The sequence below is a fragment of the Hyla sarda genome, chromosome 1, assembly GCF_029499605.1.
Source record: "Hyla sarda isolate aHylSar1 chromosome 1, aHylSar1.hap1, whole genome shotgun sequence".
NCBI lineage: Eukaryota > Metazoa > Chordata > Amphibia > Anura > Hylidae > Hyla > Hyla sarda.
The window spans coordinates 109565446-109586273 of NC_079189.1; the positions used below are offsets into that span (position 1 = coordinate 109565446).

At 44.8% G+C, this 20828-nt stretch overlaps 1 protein-coding gene across 2 annotated transcripts in view; it reads left to right on the forward strand.

The window, feature by feature from the left end:
* Positions 1 to 20828, forward strand: part of CENPU (centromere protein U) — a 71765-nt gene that overhangs the window by 29468 nt on the left and 21469 nt on the right. For both annotated transcript variants that reach the window (XM_056560099.1, XM_056560104.1), the window contains exons 6-9: positions 616 to 741; positions 7468 to 7596; positions 8727 to 8837; positions 17298 to 17367. In XM_056560099.1, coding sequence (XP_056416074.1) covers positions 616 to 741; positions 7468 to 7596; positions 8727 to 8837; positions 17298 to 17367 — 436 coding nt within the window. The remainder of the gene's footprint in view (positions 1 to 615; positions 742 to 7467; positions 7597 to 8726; positions 8838 to 17297; positions 17368 to 20828) is intronic.

Genomic DNA, 20828 nt, shown 5'->3' on the forward strand with positions numbered 1-20828 from the left:
GAACTGCTGAGGGTGCAGAGGAGGGTGACAAAGATAATTATTGGTATGGAAAGATTACAGGACTAAGACAGGTTATCAAGCTTGGGGTTATTTAGTTTGGTGAAAAGTCTTAGGGGCGATCTGGTCATTATGTACATATAAATAAATGGACAGTACAGAGATCTTTCTAGTGACCTTTACTGTAAGAGCAGTGAGACTATGGAACATCTTGGGACTCGATAAACATTATGGGGGGGCTGGATGTTTTTCTAGAAAAATATATGTGGATAGAATATTGATCCAGGGATTTATTCTGATTGCCATATTAGAGTTGAGAAGAATTTTTTTCCTCTGTCATGGGGCAGTTAGCATTTGCCGCTTTATAGTTTTTTTTTTTTTTTTTTTTTTTTTTTTTTTTAACCTTTAACTGGATCAATACAGTAGGGTTTTAGGTTAAACTTGATGGAACTTGTGTTTTTATTTTTATTTATTTTTTTATTTTTTTTTAAGCTTACAATTTATGGAACTATGTTGGGTTCTGGTGTTCTGTAATAGGCACTTTTCATTTGCACTGTATTCCTTCGATATTATATATTAAAATTCTATATTCTATATTAAAATGTCATATATTTTCAGACTCCACAAAAGAAAGTACATGTTCCAGAACCAGTGTCTGCAAAGAAGCCTGGGACCCCCAGAAATCTTGCTCATGGAGCACCACCCTCATTACAAGCTCCAAAAACCTCAACAAATAGAAATGTGGTGAGTAGCTCTTCTGAGCAGCTATACACATTCTTTGCTGTCTTGTATTTAATTATGATGTCAATCTCTTAGTTTAGTTTATGCATTTATGTATTCTTGCTCAATCTCAAACTGTTTATTTATGCATTAACCCCTTAAGGACCCAGCCCAAATATACCTTAAGGACCCGGCCATTTTTTTAACATCTGACCACTGTCACTTTAAGCATTAATAACTCTGGGATGCTTTTACCTTTCATTCTGATTCCAAGATTGTTTTTTCTTGACATATTCTACTTTATGTTAGCGGTAACATTTTGTCATTTCTTGGTGAAAAGTTCAAAAATTTGATGAAAAAATTGAAAATTTTGCATTTTTTTAAACTTTTAAGCTCTCTGCTTATAAGGAAAATGAATATTGCAAATAAATTATATATTGATTCGCATATACAATATGCGTTTGCTTCATAAAGTTGACATGTTTTTACTTTTGAAAGACATCAGAGGGCTTCAAAGTTGAGCAGCAATTTTCCAATTTTTCACAAAATTTTCTAAATCGGATTTTTTCAGGGACCAGTTAGGTTTTGAAGTGGATTTGAGGGGCCTTCTAATTAGAATTACCCCATAAATGACACCATTATAAAAACTGCACCCCTCAAAGTATTCAAAATGACATTCAAAAGGTTTGTTAACCCTTTTGGTGTTTCACAGGAATAGCAGCAAGTTGAAGGAGAAAATTCAAAATCTTCATTTTTTACACTCGCATGTTCTTGTAAACCCAGTTTTTGCATTTTTACAAGAGGTAAAAAGAGAGAAATTTTCTTAAAATGTGTAACCCAATTTCTCTCGAGTAAGGAAATACCTCATATGTGTATGTCAAGTGTTCGTCGGGCGCAGTAGAGGGCTCATAAGGGAAGGAGCGACAGTGGGATTTTGGAGAGTGAGTTTTTCTGAAATGGTTTTTGGGGGGGCATGTCACATTTAGGTAGCCCCTATGGTGCCAGGGCAGCAAAAAAAAAAAACACATGGCATACTATTTTGGAAACTACACCCCTCAAGGAATGTAACAAGGGGTCTAGTGAGCCTTAACACCCCACAGGTGTTTGACGACTTTACGTTAATGTTGGATGTGTAAATATTTTTTTTTTTTTTCACTAAAACGCTAGTTTTCCCCAAAATTTTTAATTTTTACAAGGAGTCATAGGAGAAAATGCCCCCCAAAATTTGTAACTCCATCTTTTCTGAGTATGTAGGTACCCCATAAGTTGACCTGAAGTGCACTACGGGCGAACTACAATGCTCATAAGAGAAGGAGTCATATTTGGCTTTTTGAGAGCAAATTTTGCTCGGGGAGCTTGTTGCATTTAGGAAGCCCCTATGGTGCCAGAACAGCAAAAAAAAAAAACAAACACATGGCATACCATTTTGGAAACTAGACCCCTTGAGGAACGTAACAAGGAATAAAGTGAGCCTTAATACCCCACAGGGGTTTCACTAAAATGTGTGTTTCCCCCCAAATTTCACATTTTTGCAAGGGTTAATAGCAGAAAATCCCCCCCAAAATTTGTAACCCCATCTCTTCTGAGTGTGGAGGTACCCCATAAGGGGACGTCAAATGCACTGCAGGAGTGCTACAATGCTCAGAAGAGAAGGAGTCACATTTGCTAATTTTGCTGAAATAGGGGGGGGGGGGGGCATGTCGCATTTACTGCCAGAAAAGCAAAAAAAAATTACATTTGTAAATACATTTGGGCGTAAATACATATCTGGGCGTAAAACGGATCTCCGGGTGCACACTGGTCACGGTGAACAGGAGGGCAGTCAGGGGCCTTGAGCTTCTGCCTATGGAGCCTGAACAGTGGGACCCCCCCCCCCTCAAGGGGCATTATATGGGGTACACTAATAACTAACAAGGGGTACAGTGGGACATAAAAGGATAAAACAGGTTATGTTCCCAGAATGATGACCCAGAGCATAGCCAAAACTAAAAAATTATGCCCACCCCAAACTCTATGCTCTGAATCATCATTCTGGGAATGTGATGTGTGTGGCCGTCCCTAACCTGTTGCCTCAAATGCGCACCCGCTCAGGTGGAGAGAGAGCGCTGCGCATTTGAGGCAACATAAAAATTCCCCGATGATAGTGACTCAGTGACCCATGACCCAGAGAAAAAAAATACCCCCAGAGGTCTTATCAGTTTTTGGTTTTTTTTATGAGAGTTTTTTGGGCAATTTAGTGGTTTTATGGGGTTAAAACTTGGAATGTACTCTGGACTTGGTACATTGTGGTCAAATTATGGAAAATTAAAATGAAAAGGGAAAATTTAGTACTGCATGGAAGTTTGATACTCCCTGAAGCAGTTTTTAATGCAGAGGCCCGGATGATCAGGGCAAGTGTCACATTGATAGGTGGTGTCCTTCCGAATCCCCCTCCTGTTACACACTCTGCATTTTTTTCTGGGATCGTCCCTTCTTTCCAGTGTGGGGGACCTCACCTGGAAAGTGTTGGCCTGGGACGATCCTGGCACCTATAACTTCAGTTCCTTGGGAAGTCTGGCCTGCTTTTTCCCGGTCAGCAAAGATCAGGACCTTTAGGACTTCTTCTTGGAACTGAAGGTATGTCCCTGTGTTGCCAGCGTTCTGGTACAGTACAAAAGAGTTGTACATGGAAACCTGTACCAAGTAGACCGCAACTTACCATAAATAGTGGTCAGCATAAGGACATCCCTCTTATTCTTATACTTGACCAGCAACAGGTTTTCATGGGTAAGGGTACGGGACTCACCCTTGGGCATAGGTGTCTGAACAAAATTTTGAGGAGGTACTCTCACAAAGTTCATATAGCTTCACGCCATACCGCGCCCGCTTGAGGGAATATACTGGTGGAAGATGAGTCTCCCCTTAAAACTGATGAGAGACTCATCTACAGAGAGCTCCCTAAGCGGTACATAGGCCTCCAAAAATTTTGCCCCAAAGGGATCGATGACCGGCCTCACTTTGTAAAGCCAGTCATAGGCGGGATCACCTCGGGGTGGACAGGCCTCATTATCTGCATAATGCAGGCATTTCCGAATGGCCTCGAACCGCTTCCGTGCCATGGCCATACTGTACAGAGGGGTCTGGTATAGGACGTCCCCGCTCTAGTACTGCCTGACACTTGGCTTTTTGACCAGGCCCATGTGCAGCACGAGGCCCCAAAATGTCCTCATTTCAGCTGCACTGACGGCGTACCATTCATTGGACCTGGCCAAAAAAGAATCAGGGTGCTGGGCGATGAACTGCCTGGCATACAGATTCGTCTGCTCCACCATGTGATTGACCAGGCTGTCACTAAAAAAATAACTGAAAAAGTCAAATCCAATGAATCCAGCAATGTCAATCCGGATTCCGGAGTCGCCAACAAACTCCGGAATCCGTGGCTGATAACCCTCTGGGGGTCTCCAGACAGGTTCACCGGAAGGGGGCTCCGGTAGAATCGCCTGGGGGGTCGGACTCCGAGTACGAGCGGCATCACCACTCGCACTAGTGACAGCCACTTGGGCACTTTCATGGGGGGTGCATGGCCTCACCTGGCGGCGTCTCCGCCGCCATGCAGGGGGCTCATAATCACTACTAGATGATGAGGAGGACGAAGAACACAGGAATGTAGGATCTTCATTGTCCTCACTGACAGATTCGGAGTCGGAGGCAAGAAAAGTGTATGCCTCCGCTACCGAAAATGCCCGGCGAGCCATCGCCTTTTTCTGCGGGGGTGGAGGGGGTGTGTGTGGGGGGTGGCGGGGATGTATGTAGTGTGTGTGCTTGGTGTATACTATATATAACGGGGAGGCCCAAATGCAGCGCCTTGAACCCCTAATAGGGCCCGGGTTAAGCTGAAAAATCTCCGCCAGACCCTTGGGGACCTATAAGGGTTTTTATTTTTTTTACTTTTATTTTACTGTTTTACACAATTTTTTCCTACCTTTCCCTGGTGGGTTTTCTGTCCCTGCTCTATGGGGGATCGTGGGTCCTGAGGGGGCTCCAATCCTCACAGGGGGCGGTCCCTGGCACCTTCGAGCAGCTTTGCCCGCTGACTGAACTCAGCTAACGGGCAGAGCTGCAAGAAGGATAAGGTTGTTTTTCGTCCGGTTCCTTCTTTTTTTTACCTAAGGTGGTTTCTGCCTTCCACCTTAATGAGGATATCGTCCTCCCGTCCTTTTGTCCCGCTCCATCTCATGCCTGGGAGTGTTTGCTTCATAAACTAGATGTGGTACGGGCGGTGCATACCTACCTCTCTGTGACGTCTTCTTTTCTTCAATGTGACTCCTTTTTTGTTCTTACGGACAGTTACCGTAAGGGTATACCTGCTTTGAAGGCAACCATTTCGCGGTGGATCAGGTCTGCCATTTCAGAAGGTTACCATTGCAGGGGGAAGACCCCTCCTTTCAGGGTTTCAACTCACTCCACGCGTTCTGTCGGAGCTTCCTGGGCTCTCCATAACAGAGCTTCAGCCTCTCAAGTCTGTAAGGCGGCTACCTGGTCGTCCTTGAACACTTTTACTAAATTCTACCAGGTTCATACCTTTGCATCCGCTGATGCTAGTCTGGGCTGTAAGGTGTTGCAGGCGGCGGTGGCCCAGCCTGCCCCTTGATTGTTTTCTGTGCCCAAAAATTGTGCAGAAAAAAAGTGCAGTTGTCCCTAGCAACCAACCAATTTTATTTTAAAAGGCCTCTGAAAACTAAAATAAGCTATCTGGTTGCTATGGGCAACTACTCCATTTTTCTTCGGCACGTTTTGATAAATCTTCCCCTTTTATATATATATTTTTTTATAATAAAAAAATATATATATCACTATGCTTAAAAGCACAAAGGTGCCAAAGACGCGCACCCTCTATGCAGCTCTATGGCAGAGCCAGAGATTGCTAAAAGGGCATGTAGGGCATGCTGGGAGTTGTAGTTCCGTAACAGCTTGGAAACACACAGATGCACTTCTGTGCTTGAAGACACTCCTGTACTTGATCTATAGCACAGCACTGATCGGTGTTATCAGCACTCCATTACTACAGGCTGCTGAGGCTGCCAGCATTATTGGAGTGCTAATTGGACAAGCCGGAGGCAGGTAGGGAACCTCCGTACGTCCTCCCAACTGATCAGGACCTCGCGAGTGTCCCGATCAGCTCCACTGAGCTACCGAAGATTGTTTTTGACATTTTAGATGCCACGATGAAAGTTAATTGGATTGGTGATGCCCGGCATTAGCCAGTATGAAGAGGGCTCAGCTCCTGAGCTCCCTTCATACACCCGCTGCACAACTGCGCTGTATACATACAGCGGCCAGTCGTGGAGGGGTTAATTCACCTCCCAGCTCTCTGCACTGCTGGGAGGAGAGACAGTGTTCTAATAATGTAGGGTACGGACGGGACCTGGCCGGAGAAGGGGGGAGCACGTTGCAGCAAAGGGGGTACTTCAGTCTCCCCAAGCTCCCTTCCGCAGCCAGGGACACAAGGGAGGAGGAGGCAGTGTGGCGCCGGAGAGAGTCGGCAATACTAAATAATTCAATACTCCCATCACGCCCTGTACACTTTATAAACTATGGGACTATTTGGGGGGGGGGGGGAAATAAAGCACGCGTTACCCTGCTTCACAAATCATGCTCCCGCTGGTACTTATCACTTACTGGGCATCATCAGCCAGACTTGCTTATATAGGTTCTAAGCCACGCCCTACTTAAAGCCATGCCCACCGAAATTATCGGCAGAAAAATCCCTTAGCCGAAAAGGCCGAAATTTAAGTGCATCCCTAACCATAATATAGCAACCTTTTATCTCCTGGTTTATATGTGATAGTGCAGTCAGCTGCCAGATCAGACAAAGCTCTTTTTTCCAATATTGAGAAATTACCATGCACTTGTGTTCCCCCTCTGTATTTCCTTCACCAACCTGTCATCCTCATTCTTTACCAGCTTACAATTAGTTTCTACAGGATGGTAGTACTTTGGGGGCATAACATTTCTGTCTTGTCTTAAATTAAAGTCCTCCAATTTCGAGGTCTCCACAGTCTGGTTCAATTCTGATCCCCCTCTGGATGTGGAATCTTGCGTAAGTCCATCTGTGAAGAAGTTTTCTGACACTGCAGAAAAAAACGCTCCAGATCAATGTCTAATTGAATAGTGTCCAGTCTGTCTATCGGACAGAACGATAGTCCCTTCTGTAGCATCCAGTTCTCCACAGATGAGACACTTTGAGGAAATATTAATCACAATATTATCTGGAGGCGCTAAACCTGCGATCTTGTTATCACCGGTCCTGTAGGTGCGCCGATGATGGCGGCCTCCCTGGCGTCCTCACCTTTGCTGTAAAAAAGGGGGGCGTCACGCTCGGCGTGGCTGGAAATCACCTCCCGAGCTGGAGGAGGAGTAGCCTCCTCTGCCGTGATAGTAGGGTCCCCACCGTGTACTTCCAGAGGTATCTCACCATCTGTATACCCGCTTTGTCTAACTGCCTCGTCACTGATACCTATATACAGTTGATAAAGGCTGCTGAGCTGTAACGCATACTGTGATGTAAGATATGCTGTTTAATGTATAAATAAACAGTTTAAGATTGAGCAAGAATTTTTGAGTGCCGGGACCCTTCTTTTGAGCATATTTGGATTCTCTTCCACTGCACTGGTATTAATAAATCTCCCCTAATGTGTGGATCTGTTTGCATTTTATCCTGACATTAACCAGCATGCTAAAATCATATATTAAAAGGGTATATATTTTCAGACTCCTCAAAAGAGAGAACAACTTGCTTCAGAACCAGGGCCTAATAAGAAGCATAGGACTTCCAGAAAGCTAGCTGATGGAGCACCACCCTCATCACAAGCTTCAAAAACTACCCCAAATAGAAGTGTGGTGAGTAACAACAGCTGTATGCCTTTTATGTTGTCTGTATGCATTTTAAAAAATGATTACCAATATAGAGAAGCCTGTATGTCTAGCAATAAGAGAGGTAGTGTGATCATTTAGATTGACCTTCCACTAAGTATTACAAAAAAAATTCCTTTTTCTTATGAGAGAAACAAATCAACAGTTAGTTCTGGTAACTAAATACCTAAATCTGCAGCTATCTCAGCCCTCATCTTCATTTTTCAATTGATTCAAGGCAGATATTTTTTGACAGTTATAGTAACATAGTAACACCCTTATTCAATTGGCAGAACTTCATTTAAAGGGGTTATCCAGAATTAGAAAAAACTGCTGATTTATTCAAAAAACGGCACCATACCTGTGTGTGGTATTTTTGCTAACTTCCACTGAGGTTAATGGAGATAAGTTGTTATACCACACGCAACCTGAGGACAAGTATGGTGCTCTATTTGAAAGAAATTTGCTCTATGGTACTCCACCCCAGGACATCTTATCCCCTATCCAAAGGATAGGGGATAAGATGTCAGATCGCGGGGGTCCCGCCACTGGGGACCCCGTGATCTCGGCTGCAGCCCCCCGCTTTCATTACTGCACACAGAGCAAACTCGCTCTGTGCCTAATGACAGGCGATACAGCGGCCGGAGCATCGTGACGTCAGGGCTCTGCCCCTCGTGAGGTCACGGCCTACCCCCTTAATGTAAGTCTATGGGAGGGGGCGTGACGGCCGAAACGCCCCCTCCTATAGACTTGTATTGAGGGGGCGGGCCATGACATCACGAGGGGCAGAGCCCTGACGTCACGATGCTCCGGCCTCTGTATTGCCTTCTTTATGTGCAGAGCGAGTTTGCTCTGTGCAGTAATGACAGCGGGGTGCTGCAGCCGAGATCACGGGGGTCCCCAGCGGCGGGACCCCCGTGATCTGACATCTTATCCCCTATCCTTTGGATAGGGGATAAGATATCTAGGGGCGGAGAACCCCTTTAAGCAGTAGGTTGACTGGACAACCATCTGACATATCTCTACAAAGTTTAGTTTGAACATAGCGTGCAGAACTGTTTGCATTTTACCTAAAATCATATGTTAAAAATGATATGTGTTTTCATACTCCACAAAAGAAAGCACAAGATGTTCCAGAACAAGGGCCTTCTAAGAAGCATGGGACTTCCAGAAATCTGGCTGATGGAGCACCACCCTTATCACAAGCTCCAAAAACTACCCCAAGTGTGGTGAGCAACACCTTCTCTTTTGTCTTGAATGTATTTAATAATTTTATGATCTCACATTGTACTTATTACCAATATAGAAAAAAGCCTGTATGTGTAACAAGACCAAAAGCCGACTGGTTATTTAAATTTACCTCCTACTGAGTATGAAAAAAAAGCTATTTTCTTATAATAGAAACACATCAGTAGGTAGTATTGGTTGAGGAGATACCCAACTGAGACCCCCAAAAGACACTAAAACAAGCAAAAAAAAACTGCAGCTATCTCTCCTTTTGACCATGTCTCGGTTGATTTAGGTGGTATGCTCTTGCACACCAACTGAGCACGCTTTAAACCCAGAGGGTCCCGACTGCTATCAGCAGCCAAGACCCAGGATTAATGCCGGGCACCGCCAATCGGGCCGATGGTTGGCATTAACCCTTTAGATGCCGTGACCAAAGTTGATTGCGGCGTCTAAAGCGAAAGTAAAAGTATCCTGGCAGCTCAGCAGAGCTGATTGGGATCATCATGGTGAAACCGCGATGTCCTGATCAGCTGAGAGGACGATCGGTGGTCTAAAGCTCCCAACCAGCCATGGCAGACAAATTTTGGGTACTCCGGGCCCTGCCCCCCCCTCTACGCCTGCTGGCCTTGCTAGAATGTTGGGTGAGGTTGACTTACTGGACCTGTGGCGCCATCGCAATCCGACTACTAACAGGTATTCCTGCTACTCTGCCACTCGCTATTGGCAATGTGGACATGATGGATCTGGTGCGGGAGGTTGCGTACTTGGCACGAGGTTTGTGTGATCACTCTCCTGTCTGCTTAAAATTGCAGGTCCATTGGGAAGCTGGAGGAGAGTGCTCACTGTGAAGGCTGAACCCATTCTGGCTACAATTGCTGACTACGGCAGAGATTGTATGTGTATAACTTAATGCCAGATTGTATGTGTAATGAACTTAATGCCGGTTCAGCTTCGGTCTCCATAGTCTGGAACTAACTTAAGGCGTTCCTCCGTGGACTTTTTATTCGTGACCTTAGAATCCATAAATCCTTTACTAGTGAAAAGGGGACATGTTGCGCTATGCGGTAATTGGGGCTGAAGGTGCTTACATTTCGGCTCCTTCCTCTGAGTCTAAGGGGAATTGGTTGCAGGCCCAGGCTGCTGATAATGTCTACTTGGAGGAGGCTGTAGAGCACAAATGTTTTTTTACTTAACAGCATTATTTTGAATGTGGTGAGGGTACAAGCAACCTGTTGCTCGTGCTCAACAGGGGGTTACGTACACCGGGTGTCTGAGAGATGTTAAGGGGAGGGAAGTTACGGAGGATAGGGACATTGTACGTGTGATGTTGGATTTTTATAAAGTTGCATACTCATCCAAGACTGAATGCTCTGAGGTGGACTTGGAGGACTATGTGGGACGGGTGTCTCTGCCTTCTCTTTTTCCAGTGCAGAGGGGTGAGCTAAACTCGCCTGTGTCTCTGGAAGAATTAGATTTGGCCCTGAAAGATACAGCTAATGAGAAGTCCCCTAGCCCTGATGGTCTCCCTAGCGAGGTGTATAAACAATTTCAGGGAGTTCTTTTGCCGCAACTGCGGCGGGTTTTCGACGCAGCAGTGGAGGAGGGCGGTTTGCCCCGTTCCATGATGGAAGCTCCTTCCAAAATCTGATAAGGACCTGTTGTGTGCAGGCTCCTACAGGCCAATTTCTCTTTTATGTGCTGATGTGAAGCTGCTGGCTCGGGTACTCACAGACTGACTAAGGCTGTCTTATCGCTAGTTCACAGGGATCAGACCGGCTTTATGCCAGGTAAATCTACAGGTGGTAATATTCGTAGAGTTTATCTTAACTTGCAGATGTCACAGGAGGGGGCTGGTGCTAGGTCGCTGGTTTCGTTGGATGCTACTAAGGCGTTTGATAGCGTTGAATGGAACTATTTGTGGCGGGTGATGAGATCTATGGGTTTTGGACCTCGGTTTCTATCTTGTGTTCAGTTGTTGTACCAGGACCCTGTTTCCCGACTTCAGAGTGAATTGTCAGCTGTCAGGGCCCTTTAGTTTGCAGATGGGAACACGGCATGGGTGTCCCCTTTCGCCTGTGCTCTTTGCATTAGCTATTAGGGTTGTTTGTATGTTTGTTACTTTATTTTTGTGTTAAAAAAAAAAATAATTATAATAATCATTAGTGTTGCTCGCGAATATTCGCAATTCGAATATTATTCGCGAATATCGCATATTCGCGAATTCGCGAATTTCGCGAATATAGCGCTATATATTCGTAATTACGAATATTCGTTTTTTTTTTTTTTTTTTTTTTTTTTTTTTTTTTTCTTCACAGTACACATCACAGTGATCACCCCTCTCTGCTTCCAGCTTGTGTGGTGTAAAGAAGGCTGTAATACTACTGCGTGAGACTGGCGTGCGAAAATTCGCATATGCGAAAATTAACGTATGCGAATTTCCGCATATGCTAATCTTGTATATGCGAATATTCACATATGTTAATTTTCGCATACGCGAATATTCGCATATGCGAAAATAAAACGAGAATATAACGAATATGCGAATATTCGCGAATATATGACAAATATTCGTCCATATATTCGCGAATATTCGCGAATTCGAATATGGCCTATGCCGCTCAACACTAATAATCATATGTAGTACTGCCACGTGTGTAAATGTCCAAACTTCTAAAATATAAGGTTAGCTAAATCGCACGGTCAATGGCGTACACGTAAAAAAAAAATACCTAAATCCAAAGTTCTGTATTTTTGGTCATTTCATATACCAAAATTTTTTTTATAAAAAGCGATCAAAAAGTCCCATCAAAACAAAAATAAACCAACAAAAACTACAGGTCATGGCGCAAAAAAATTAGTCCTCATATAGCCCTGTAGATGAAAAAATAAAAAAGTTATAGGGGTCAGAAGATGACAATTTTAAACATACTAATTTAGGTGCATGTAGTTATAATTTTTTGTTTAAGTAGTAAAATAAAATAAAACCTATGTAAATTCTTGTAACCATATGGACCTACGGAATAAAGATCAGGTGTCATTTTTACCGAAAAGTGCACTACGTAGAAACAGAAGCCCCCAAAAGTTACAAAATGGTGTTTATTTTTGTTTTGCCACAGATTGTTCTAAAATAAGTGATGTCATTACAAAGTACAATTGACTCAAAAAACAAGCCCTTATATCTGTTTAATTGCTAAATTTAAAGAGTTGTATGGTTTTTAGAAGGGGAGGAGGAAAAAACGAAAGTGCACAAATGAAAATTGGCCTGGTCCTTAAGGCCAAATTGGCTTGGTCCTTAAGGGGTTATGGGGTTAATCCATTTTGTCTTTTGCTAAGTACCAGGGCACTATGACTTGCATTTACATCATGGGTCCTCTAAGGGTTAAAACTAGGTGGTGTTTACAAGCAGTGTATTATACAGATTAACCTGTTGGGGACAGAGGGCGTAAAGGGCGGGGGGGTTAAAGTTCAGTTTCCCCACTCTGCCCACTCATGGGTGTCCGGGCAGAGTGAAGGAGTTTTGCAACAGCTGGAGGCACCCTGTTTGGAAAACACTGCCATAGGGTATTTTTGGTGGAGGAGGCAAGCGCCATGCTTGCTTCTGGGTCCGCCCGTATGCAAATCTCTAATTTAGGCCTCAAGTGCGCCTGGAGCTCTCACTGTGGAGCCCTGTTGTATTTCAAGGCAACAGTTTAGCGCTACATATGGGGTATTTCTATACTGGGGTTACAAATTTTGGGGGCACAAATTTTGGGGGCATTTTCTCCTATTACACCTTGTGAAAATGAAAAGTTTAGGGTAACACCAGCATTTTAATGAAAAAAAATCACATTTTTCATTTTCATGTCCCATTTTAACGAAAGTTTGTCAATCACCTGTGAGGTGTTAAGGCTCACTATATCCCTTGTTATGTTCTTTGAGGGTTGTAGTTTCCCAAATAGTGTGCCATGTGGAGTTTTTTTTTTTTGCTCTTCTGGCACCATGAGGGCTTCCTAAATGAACATGCCCCCAAAAAACCATGAAAGCAAAACTCGCTCTCCAAAATCCCACAGTTGCTCTTTCCCTCTTGAGCCATGTTGCAAGCCCGCAGAGCACTTTATGCCAACATATGAGGTATTCCCATACTCAAGATAAATTAGGTTCAAATTTTGGGGGGCTTTTTCTTCCTATACCCCTTGTAAAAATGAAAAAAAATGGGGCTACAGGAAGATGTTAGTGTAAAAAAATGGAGATTTAGATTTTTCTCCTCCACGTTGCTGTGAAACACCTAAAGGGTTAAAAAAAAAAAACTTTCTGAATGTCATTTTGAATACTTTAAGGGGTTCAGTTTCTATAATGGGGTCCATTATGGGAGATTTCTTACAGAAAGGCCCCTCAAATCCACTTCAAACTTAACTGGTCCCTGAAAAATTCAGATTTGGAATTTTTCGTGAAAATTTGGAAAATTGCTGCTATACTTTGAAGCCTTCCAATGTATTCAAAAAGTAAAAATATTGTCAACTTTATGATGCCAACATAAAGTAGGCATATTTTATATGTGAATCAATATATAATTTATTTGGCATGTTCATTTTCCTTACAAGCATTAAGCTTCAAAGTTAGAAAAATGCAAAATTTTTATGAAATGTAATTTTTCACCCAAAAAAATTACGCAAGTATCGAGGACAATTTTACACTAACATAAAGTACAATATGTCATGTCTCTCTCATAAGTAAAAGCAAAAATAGTTATTAATGCATAAAGTGACAGAGGTCAGATTTGCAAAAAAATGCTCTCGTCCTTAGGGTCAAATTGTGCTTCGTCCCCAAGGGGTTAATGGTCTTCATAGATACCATTATTTCTGACCATGATCATAAAACTGATGAGTGAAGATGCATTATCTTCTATTTCTATCCTGTAGTTTGACTTTAATTTTTTTTTTAAGGTATTTATTTTAATTTTTTTGGCAAAAAAAAAAAGAAAACAATACTCCAGAGAGCAGCGCGAGCTCCCAAACTATACAGGATACAATCTACACAAAACAGGAGAAGTTTAAAAACACAAAAATGGCATGGACACAGATAATTTGGTGGGGGACCAGGGAAGGGGGGTGCATAGGTCCCAGTGCAAGACAAGCAATGAATGGTAACAGACAAAATTAGTATGAGAAAGTCATACAATGGAGGTATACAGACATACAAATAAGCACCTAAATATGTAATCATGTAAGGTGCAAGTGTATCTAGCAGCAGTCTCCAGAAAAGGAATGTATGCAGCACAAGTGTGCAAAAATAATATACAATGAAGTGTTAGCAATATAAATGCTATGCTACAAGTGCAGAGAGTATATTAGAATTGAAAATCAGCTCAGGCCCTGAAGGCCGTGAGATGGACCTAATGATGATCAAGGTGGAAGCCCCTGTGTATTCCCCAGTCACCCACCGCACCACAGGAGGTGCAGTGGATGACTGGGGAATACACAGGGGCTTCCACCTTGATCATCATTAGGTCCATCTCACGGCCTTCAGGGCCTGAGCTGATTTTCGGTTCTGCAATAGCAACCCAACCCCCGGGATCACTGGTGGAACATATACAGAAACTTAGGGAGATAGATGTTAAAGATATTGACTCTACCTGCCAACGATAAGCGCAAGGAAGACCATGCCTGTAGCCGGTCAGCAGTAGGAGACACAATAGGTTCAAGGGCCAAAAATTCACAAAGACATGCAGAGACCTCTACACCAAAATATCTAAACTTGTCAATCACCCGGAGACCATTGGAGAGAGAAGGAGGAAGAACAACTGTCTTAGAAAGAGGCATCAAGGATGACTTCAACCAGTTGACCCGCAGGCCCGAAAAGGAGCCAAACTGGTCAAGGAGGTCAAACAACGCCACCAAGGAACCCTCCACATCAGTTTAATAAACCAAAGTATCGTCTGCATACATGGAAACCTTCTTCTCTGAGGGTCCCCTTTTCAACCCACATATAGAAGAAGCCCAGATGGCAGCCGCCAGTGGCTCCACAGCAAAAGCAAATAAAAAGGGGATAAAGGGCATCCCTGACGTGTTCCCCGTCCCAATGGAAAAGACTCCAATACATCTAAATTCGTACGAATTCGGGCTCCTAGGACTATCATACAGCAAACACACCTGAGCTCAAAATATAGGGCCAAATCCGAGAACACGTAACAGGCACCAGAAACACTGCCATTCCACAGAGTCAAAGGCTTTGTAGATTTCTAGACTAGCCACATAACCCGGAGAAGCATCCCCCTCAGACACAGCAATATTAAGCTGAAACCGCTGCTTCACATTTAAGGAAATCTGCAGTAAAATAAACTTATCCATTATCCACAGGATACAGGATAGGTGTCTGATCGCTGCGGTCCAAACGTTGGAACCCCATGTTTCCGAACATACAGCGAGAGAAGGGGAAGGCAGAGCTGGCCAGGACCCAGTTATGCACCACAGTTCTGTTCTGCTCTCAGACCCTGTTCACAGCTCCCTCCTCGACCCTCCGTTAGGAGGAGAGAAGGGACATAGATTTGCACAGCCCTGCTCCTGGTCGTAGATTTTGACAGCTGTGAAAATGTACATCCAGGGGGCTGTGAAAATCTACGTGTGGTTGTGTGACTTGTGATCCTGGCATGTCATCACAGGGTGGGACAACGAAGCCATTGTGAAAATCTACATCCAGGAGGCTGTGCAAGCAGGGCTGCGCATCATATCGCTGCGGGCCCGGCGTCATAGTGAAGCCAGGACCCGCCGCTAATAGCGCGCGACATCGATCACGGTCCTGCTCGCTATTAACCCTTTAGCCGCGCAGCTAAAAACGAAAGTGAAAGTGCCCGGCTAGCTCAGGGAGCTGTTCGGGATCGCTGCGGCATAATCGCGGCATCCCGAACAGCTGTAGCACAGGAGGAGGTCTTCTTACCTTCTCCTGCGCTGTCCGATCGCCGAATGAATGCTTCAAGCCGGAGATCCAGGCTTGAGCAATCAATCGCCGAAAACACTGATTGATCCATTCCTATGGAGATGCATCAATCAGTGTTAAAGATCAGTTAATGCAATGTTATAGCCCCCCCCCCTATAGGAGCTATAATATTGCATAAGAAAAGTGTAAAAAAAAATCATTAACCCTTTGAATTATCCCTTCCCCTAATAAAAGTTTGAATCACCTGGCATTTCCAAGAATAAAAAAAAAAAAACAGTGTAAAGAAAAATAAACATATGTGGTATCGCCGCATGCGGAAATGTCCGAATTATAAAAATATACCGATTTTTAAACCGCACGTTCAATGGCGTACGCGCAAAAAAATTCAAAATTCCAAAATAGCACATTTTTTTTCACTTTTTATACCACAAAAAAGTGAATAAAAAGTGATCAAAAAATCTGATCAGAACAAAAATGGTACCGTTAAAAACTTCAGATCACGGCGCAAAAAAATGAGCTCTCATAGCGCCCTGAACACAGAAAATAAAAAAGTTATAGGGGTCAGAAGATGACCATTTTATACATATAAATTTTCCGGCATGTATTCATGATTTTTTTTCTGAAGTGATACAAAATCAAACCTATATAAGTAGGGTATCATTTTAACCGTATGGACCTACAGAATAAAGATAAGGTGTCATTTCTGCCGAAAAATGTACTGCATAAAAACGGAAGCCCCCAAAACTTACAAAATAGTGGGGTTTTTTTTTTTTGGGTTATTTTTTTTTTTTTTGTGTTTTTTATTTCTTTAAAAAACATACAAGAAAAGAAACTCAATCAATGCTATTTGGCAATACTAAACAACAAAGAAAATTTAAGCAATTTAGATCTCTCTTCCACTCCATTCATACTCTCCATATTCACTAGGCATCCACTGCTTCCCTCTAACCTCCATCCCTAATCTGTTTTTCTAACTGTTTTTACTAACGTTCCCTCAGTTTCCTGAATTTTGGATTTGTATTTCAAAAGATTCCCAGATTCTTCTCCATTTCCTTCCATGTCTTTGATTAGGCAAACTATCTAAACAGTGTTTTTTCATCAATTTTGTCTCACATTGATTTTTTTCCCGTTTCACCGTAGATTTTTGGGTAAAATGACTAATGTCATTACAAAGTAGAATTAGTGATGCAAAAATTAGCCATCATATAGAATTTTAGGTGAAAATTTTAAAGAGTTATGATTTTTTTGAAGTTAAGGAGGAGAAATTGAAAATGAAAAAACTGAAAAAGCCTGGGTGCTTAAGGGGTTAATATCTACATTGAGAAGAAATTGGGTGACAAGAATCTGACACAGTCTGATCCTTGCCTGGCTTAGAAAGAACTACAATCAGCGCCACCCTCATAGCTGTAGTTTGACTTTTGAGACTTAAATATCTGCATCATTTCTTACCATTTCAGACGTCTGCAAGAAACTTGCTAGTCTGAGCTTAGTGTAGGAATCTATTTGCCTTCTCTCCTGACTGAAACCAGTATGCTACTGTTCACCAGGTATCAGCTAAGAAGTCAAAGTCTCAAGGGAAAGATCAGAATACTTCTCATCGAAAGAAATCAAGAAAAGGTAAACAGTCACAATCTTTCCTTGGTCTGGAAAGTTCTACATAATCACATAATAAATGGGCTATCCAGATTTAGAAAAACATAGGTGCTTTCTTGCAAAAAAACACAGCTGCAGCTCTCCTCAGGTTGTGTGTAGTATTACAACTCTGCTCACTCCAATACAAATGAGCTACAATACCACACACAAACTGAGGACAAGAGTGGAGCTGTTTCTGGAAGAAAACAGCTATTTCTCTATCGGCTCCATTGGGGGACACAGACCATGGGTGTATGCTGCTGTCTCTAGGAGGTGTGACACTATGGTAACAAAAAAAAGTCGGCTCCTCCCAGCAGGATATACCCGCCTCCAGGCCCTGAGCTAATCAGTTTAAGCTTAGTGTCTGAAGGAGGTGGACATGGTCTGGAATTCTCCAGACCAGGTCTTATGTTTTATTATTTTCCTAGTTAGGGATGTGTTAGTTTTTTATTCCTTTTTCTTTCATGTTTTCAGGTAGGGACTCAGGAACTGCGGCTCACTGTTTCCCCATTGCGATTGAGGGGGCACAGACATTGCGTATATGTGCTGTTAACCCCCTCTCGCCAACAGTCAGCGCCTCGGGTTTTACCTCATGGGTCCGGGTCCCCCTATTCCCTGCTCGCCTCGCTCGCACATGGTAGCTCGGCGTGATGCAGGTGACAGTAAGCTGACTGAAGACCTCACAGAAGACTCCATTAGGTAAGTTCTTCTGACTGAGGTGAGTATATATTCTCTTTCTCTCTTAGGTGCAGACTTGCAACCTCTGGAGACCCTCAGTTTTTGGCCCACTTTTCAGGGTCTAATGGGGCTGGCCTGGACAAGGGGCTTTATCTTTATTTCCGGGGCGAGCAGTGGCATGTTTTGGGTGAAGGGGCTCAGGTTATTCATATGCTTATGTGTGTGTGTGTGTTTTACTTATGCGGCTGACAGCCGCAGCGTTTATGCTGTACGGGCGCACGGAGCGCCGACTTACTTTCACTTTCGGCAGTGAGTCTCGCCCGCTCACTTCCCCGCGAGCGCATATGCGGACGACATGTGCGCTCGGGGCAAGGAGCGGGCGCCATTACTTTTTTTTCCTTCGGCGGCCGGGGTGCTATAGTTCCGCCCACAGGGCCACCGGAGCTTACTGGAGGCGCGAATTGTCCTCCAATCAGCGCCGTGCGCACGATTATAGGTGGCAGGGTCCAATCAGCAGTGCCCCTCCTCCAGGCACGCCCCTCTCTGGCTATTGGCTGTTTTTTTTCTCCCTCTCTATCTACACTAGAGCGGAGTTCTCCTCACAGCAGCTGGCCTGGGGACACAGACTCGGGTGAGAGAGTTCTTTTTTCATTATGTCCGTACCCAGAACTGTTCCTTCCTCTAAACAGACAATTGGAGCGTTAGTTTCCTATTTTGTCTGTAAAAGCTGCAATTCCAAAGTGCCTGGTTCTGCTGAACCCACTTGCTCTGCCTGCGCCACTGCTCCCCCAGACCCACTGGCCCCCCCCGGATGCTCTTTCAGTCCCGGTGGATTCGGCCGCCCCTCCAGCCTGGGTTTCTTCCCTATCCCAGTATATGGCTGACTTGACTCAAGTCTCCCGTTAGGTGGCTGAGGCCTCCCGTGACGTGGTGTCTGCCTTTAAGAGGTCTGCCCTTCGCCGGCCCTCTAAAGGGTCCCGCTCCTCTTCTCCACATGCTTCACGCTCTCACAAGCGTACTAGGGGTGCTTCTTCTGACTCTTCCATTGAGTCTTCAAGTAGACGAGGGTGTTCCCCGCGTGGGTCCCGCCCCCCCCCCCCCCCCGTGTCATCTGGTCACAAACGTCGCTCCTCCAGAGGATGTTCCCGGAGTCGCCGCTCGGCCTTGCCAGAGCCGCGTACCCGATCAGGGTCGCCCCCTCCAGGGCTGCCTCCACTCGTTCACATTCTCCTGGTGAACTGGCGGATGAGGCTTCCGAATCGGCATCTGACTCAGAGGACCGCTCGGATACAGTTGAAACGGTGAACTCATTGGTTGCGGCCATAAGAGACACCTTTCACTTAGAGGACCCAGGATCTTCGGACGTGACTCCTGAAGTATCCTTTCATCGTGCTAAACCAGCACCTCAAATTTTCAGCTCTCACGCTGAATTTGACACCCTTCTGGAATCTGCATGGAGACATCCGGACAAGAGGTTCCCAGGAATGAAGACGGTTCAAGTGCGTTACCCATTCGCCAAGGACCTTGTCTCAAAGGTGGTTTCCCCTCCCTCGTTGGATCCACCAGTTTCCCGCCTCTATAAGGCTACTACACTGCCACTAGCAGATGCGGCTGCCTTCAAGGATCCGACGGACAAGAAGTTGGAGTCCTTCCCACCTTCGCCTCTGCATGGGTGTCCAAGGCCCTATCAGTGTGGTGCTCAAAACTCTGTCGGGGTATCCTGGCGGGATCCCCCCCCCCCCAGAGGATCTGTCTGCTTTTGGTTCTCCAATGCTCTAAAGCTGGGGACTGTCTGTGCAGAGCTTCCATGCAGTAAGCCCGTTGTGCTGCCTTTGCTGTGGGTCACCTAGCAGCCCTCCGCCGTTCCATGTGGCTTAAGGCGTGGGATGCGGATGTCGCCTCCAAAAGGTCTCTCACCGAGCTTCCTTTTACTGGTACCCGTCTTTTTGGCAAGTGCCTTGACGAGATTATCTCTGAGGCGACGGGGGGTAAGAGTTCCTTGTTGCCTCAAATTAAGGCTCGCTCTACTTCCCAGAGGAAGTCCTCTTCCTTCTGGTCCTTTCGGACTTTTGGCCCCAATAAGGGGTCTGGGCAAGTGCCTTCGCGGGACAAGAAGGCTCCCTCGTTCCGGGCGCGCCCGTCTTGGAAGTCGGACACCAACCGTTCCGGACGTTTTGCGGCCAAATCGGGCAACCGCAAACCCACTTCCGCATGAAGTGAAGCCCCCACCCGCAGATTTTTCTCGGGTGGGAGGCCATCTCTTACTTTTTCGAGACATCTGGACCACACACATTCAGGACTCTTGGGTCAGGGACATGGTGTCCAACGGATACCAAATCGAATTTGCCTCCCTTCCGAGGGATCGATTTTTTTTTTTTTTCAGTCCCAGCCCCCCCGGTCTCCTTCTCTGGCGAAGCAGTTTCGGGAGGCCCTCCAGTCCCTACTTCTCCAAGGAATCATTGTCCCCGTTCTGTGCGGTTCTGTGTGGCCAATCTTGGACCTCAAGCGTCTCGACTGTCATCTTCTCATCCGCCACTTCCGAATGGAATCTCTCCGTTCAGTAGGGGCATCCATGGAACAAGGGGAGTTTCTTTCTTCGGTGGACATCAAGGATGCCTACCTCTATGTTCCAATATTTCCCGGCCATCAGCGATACCTCCGCTTTGCGGTTCCGGAGGGGCATTTTCAATTCGTAGCCCTCCCCTTTGGTCTGGCCACTGCTCCTCTGGTCTTTACCAAGATCCTTGCACCAGTGATAGCCCTGTTGC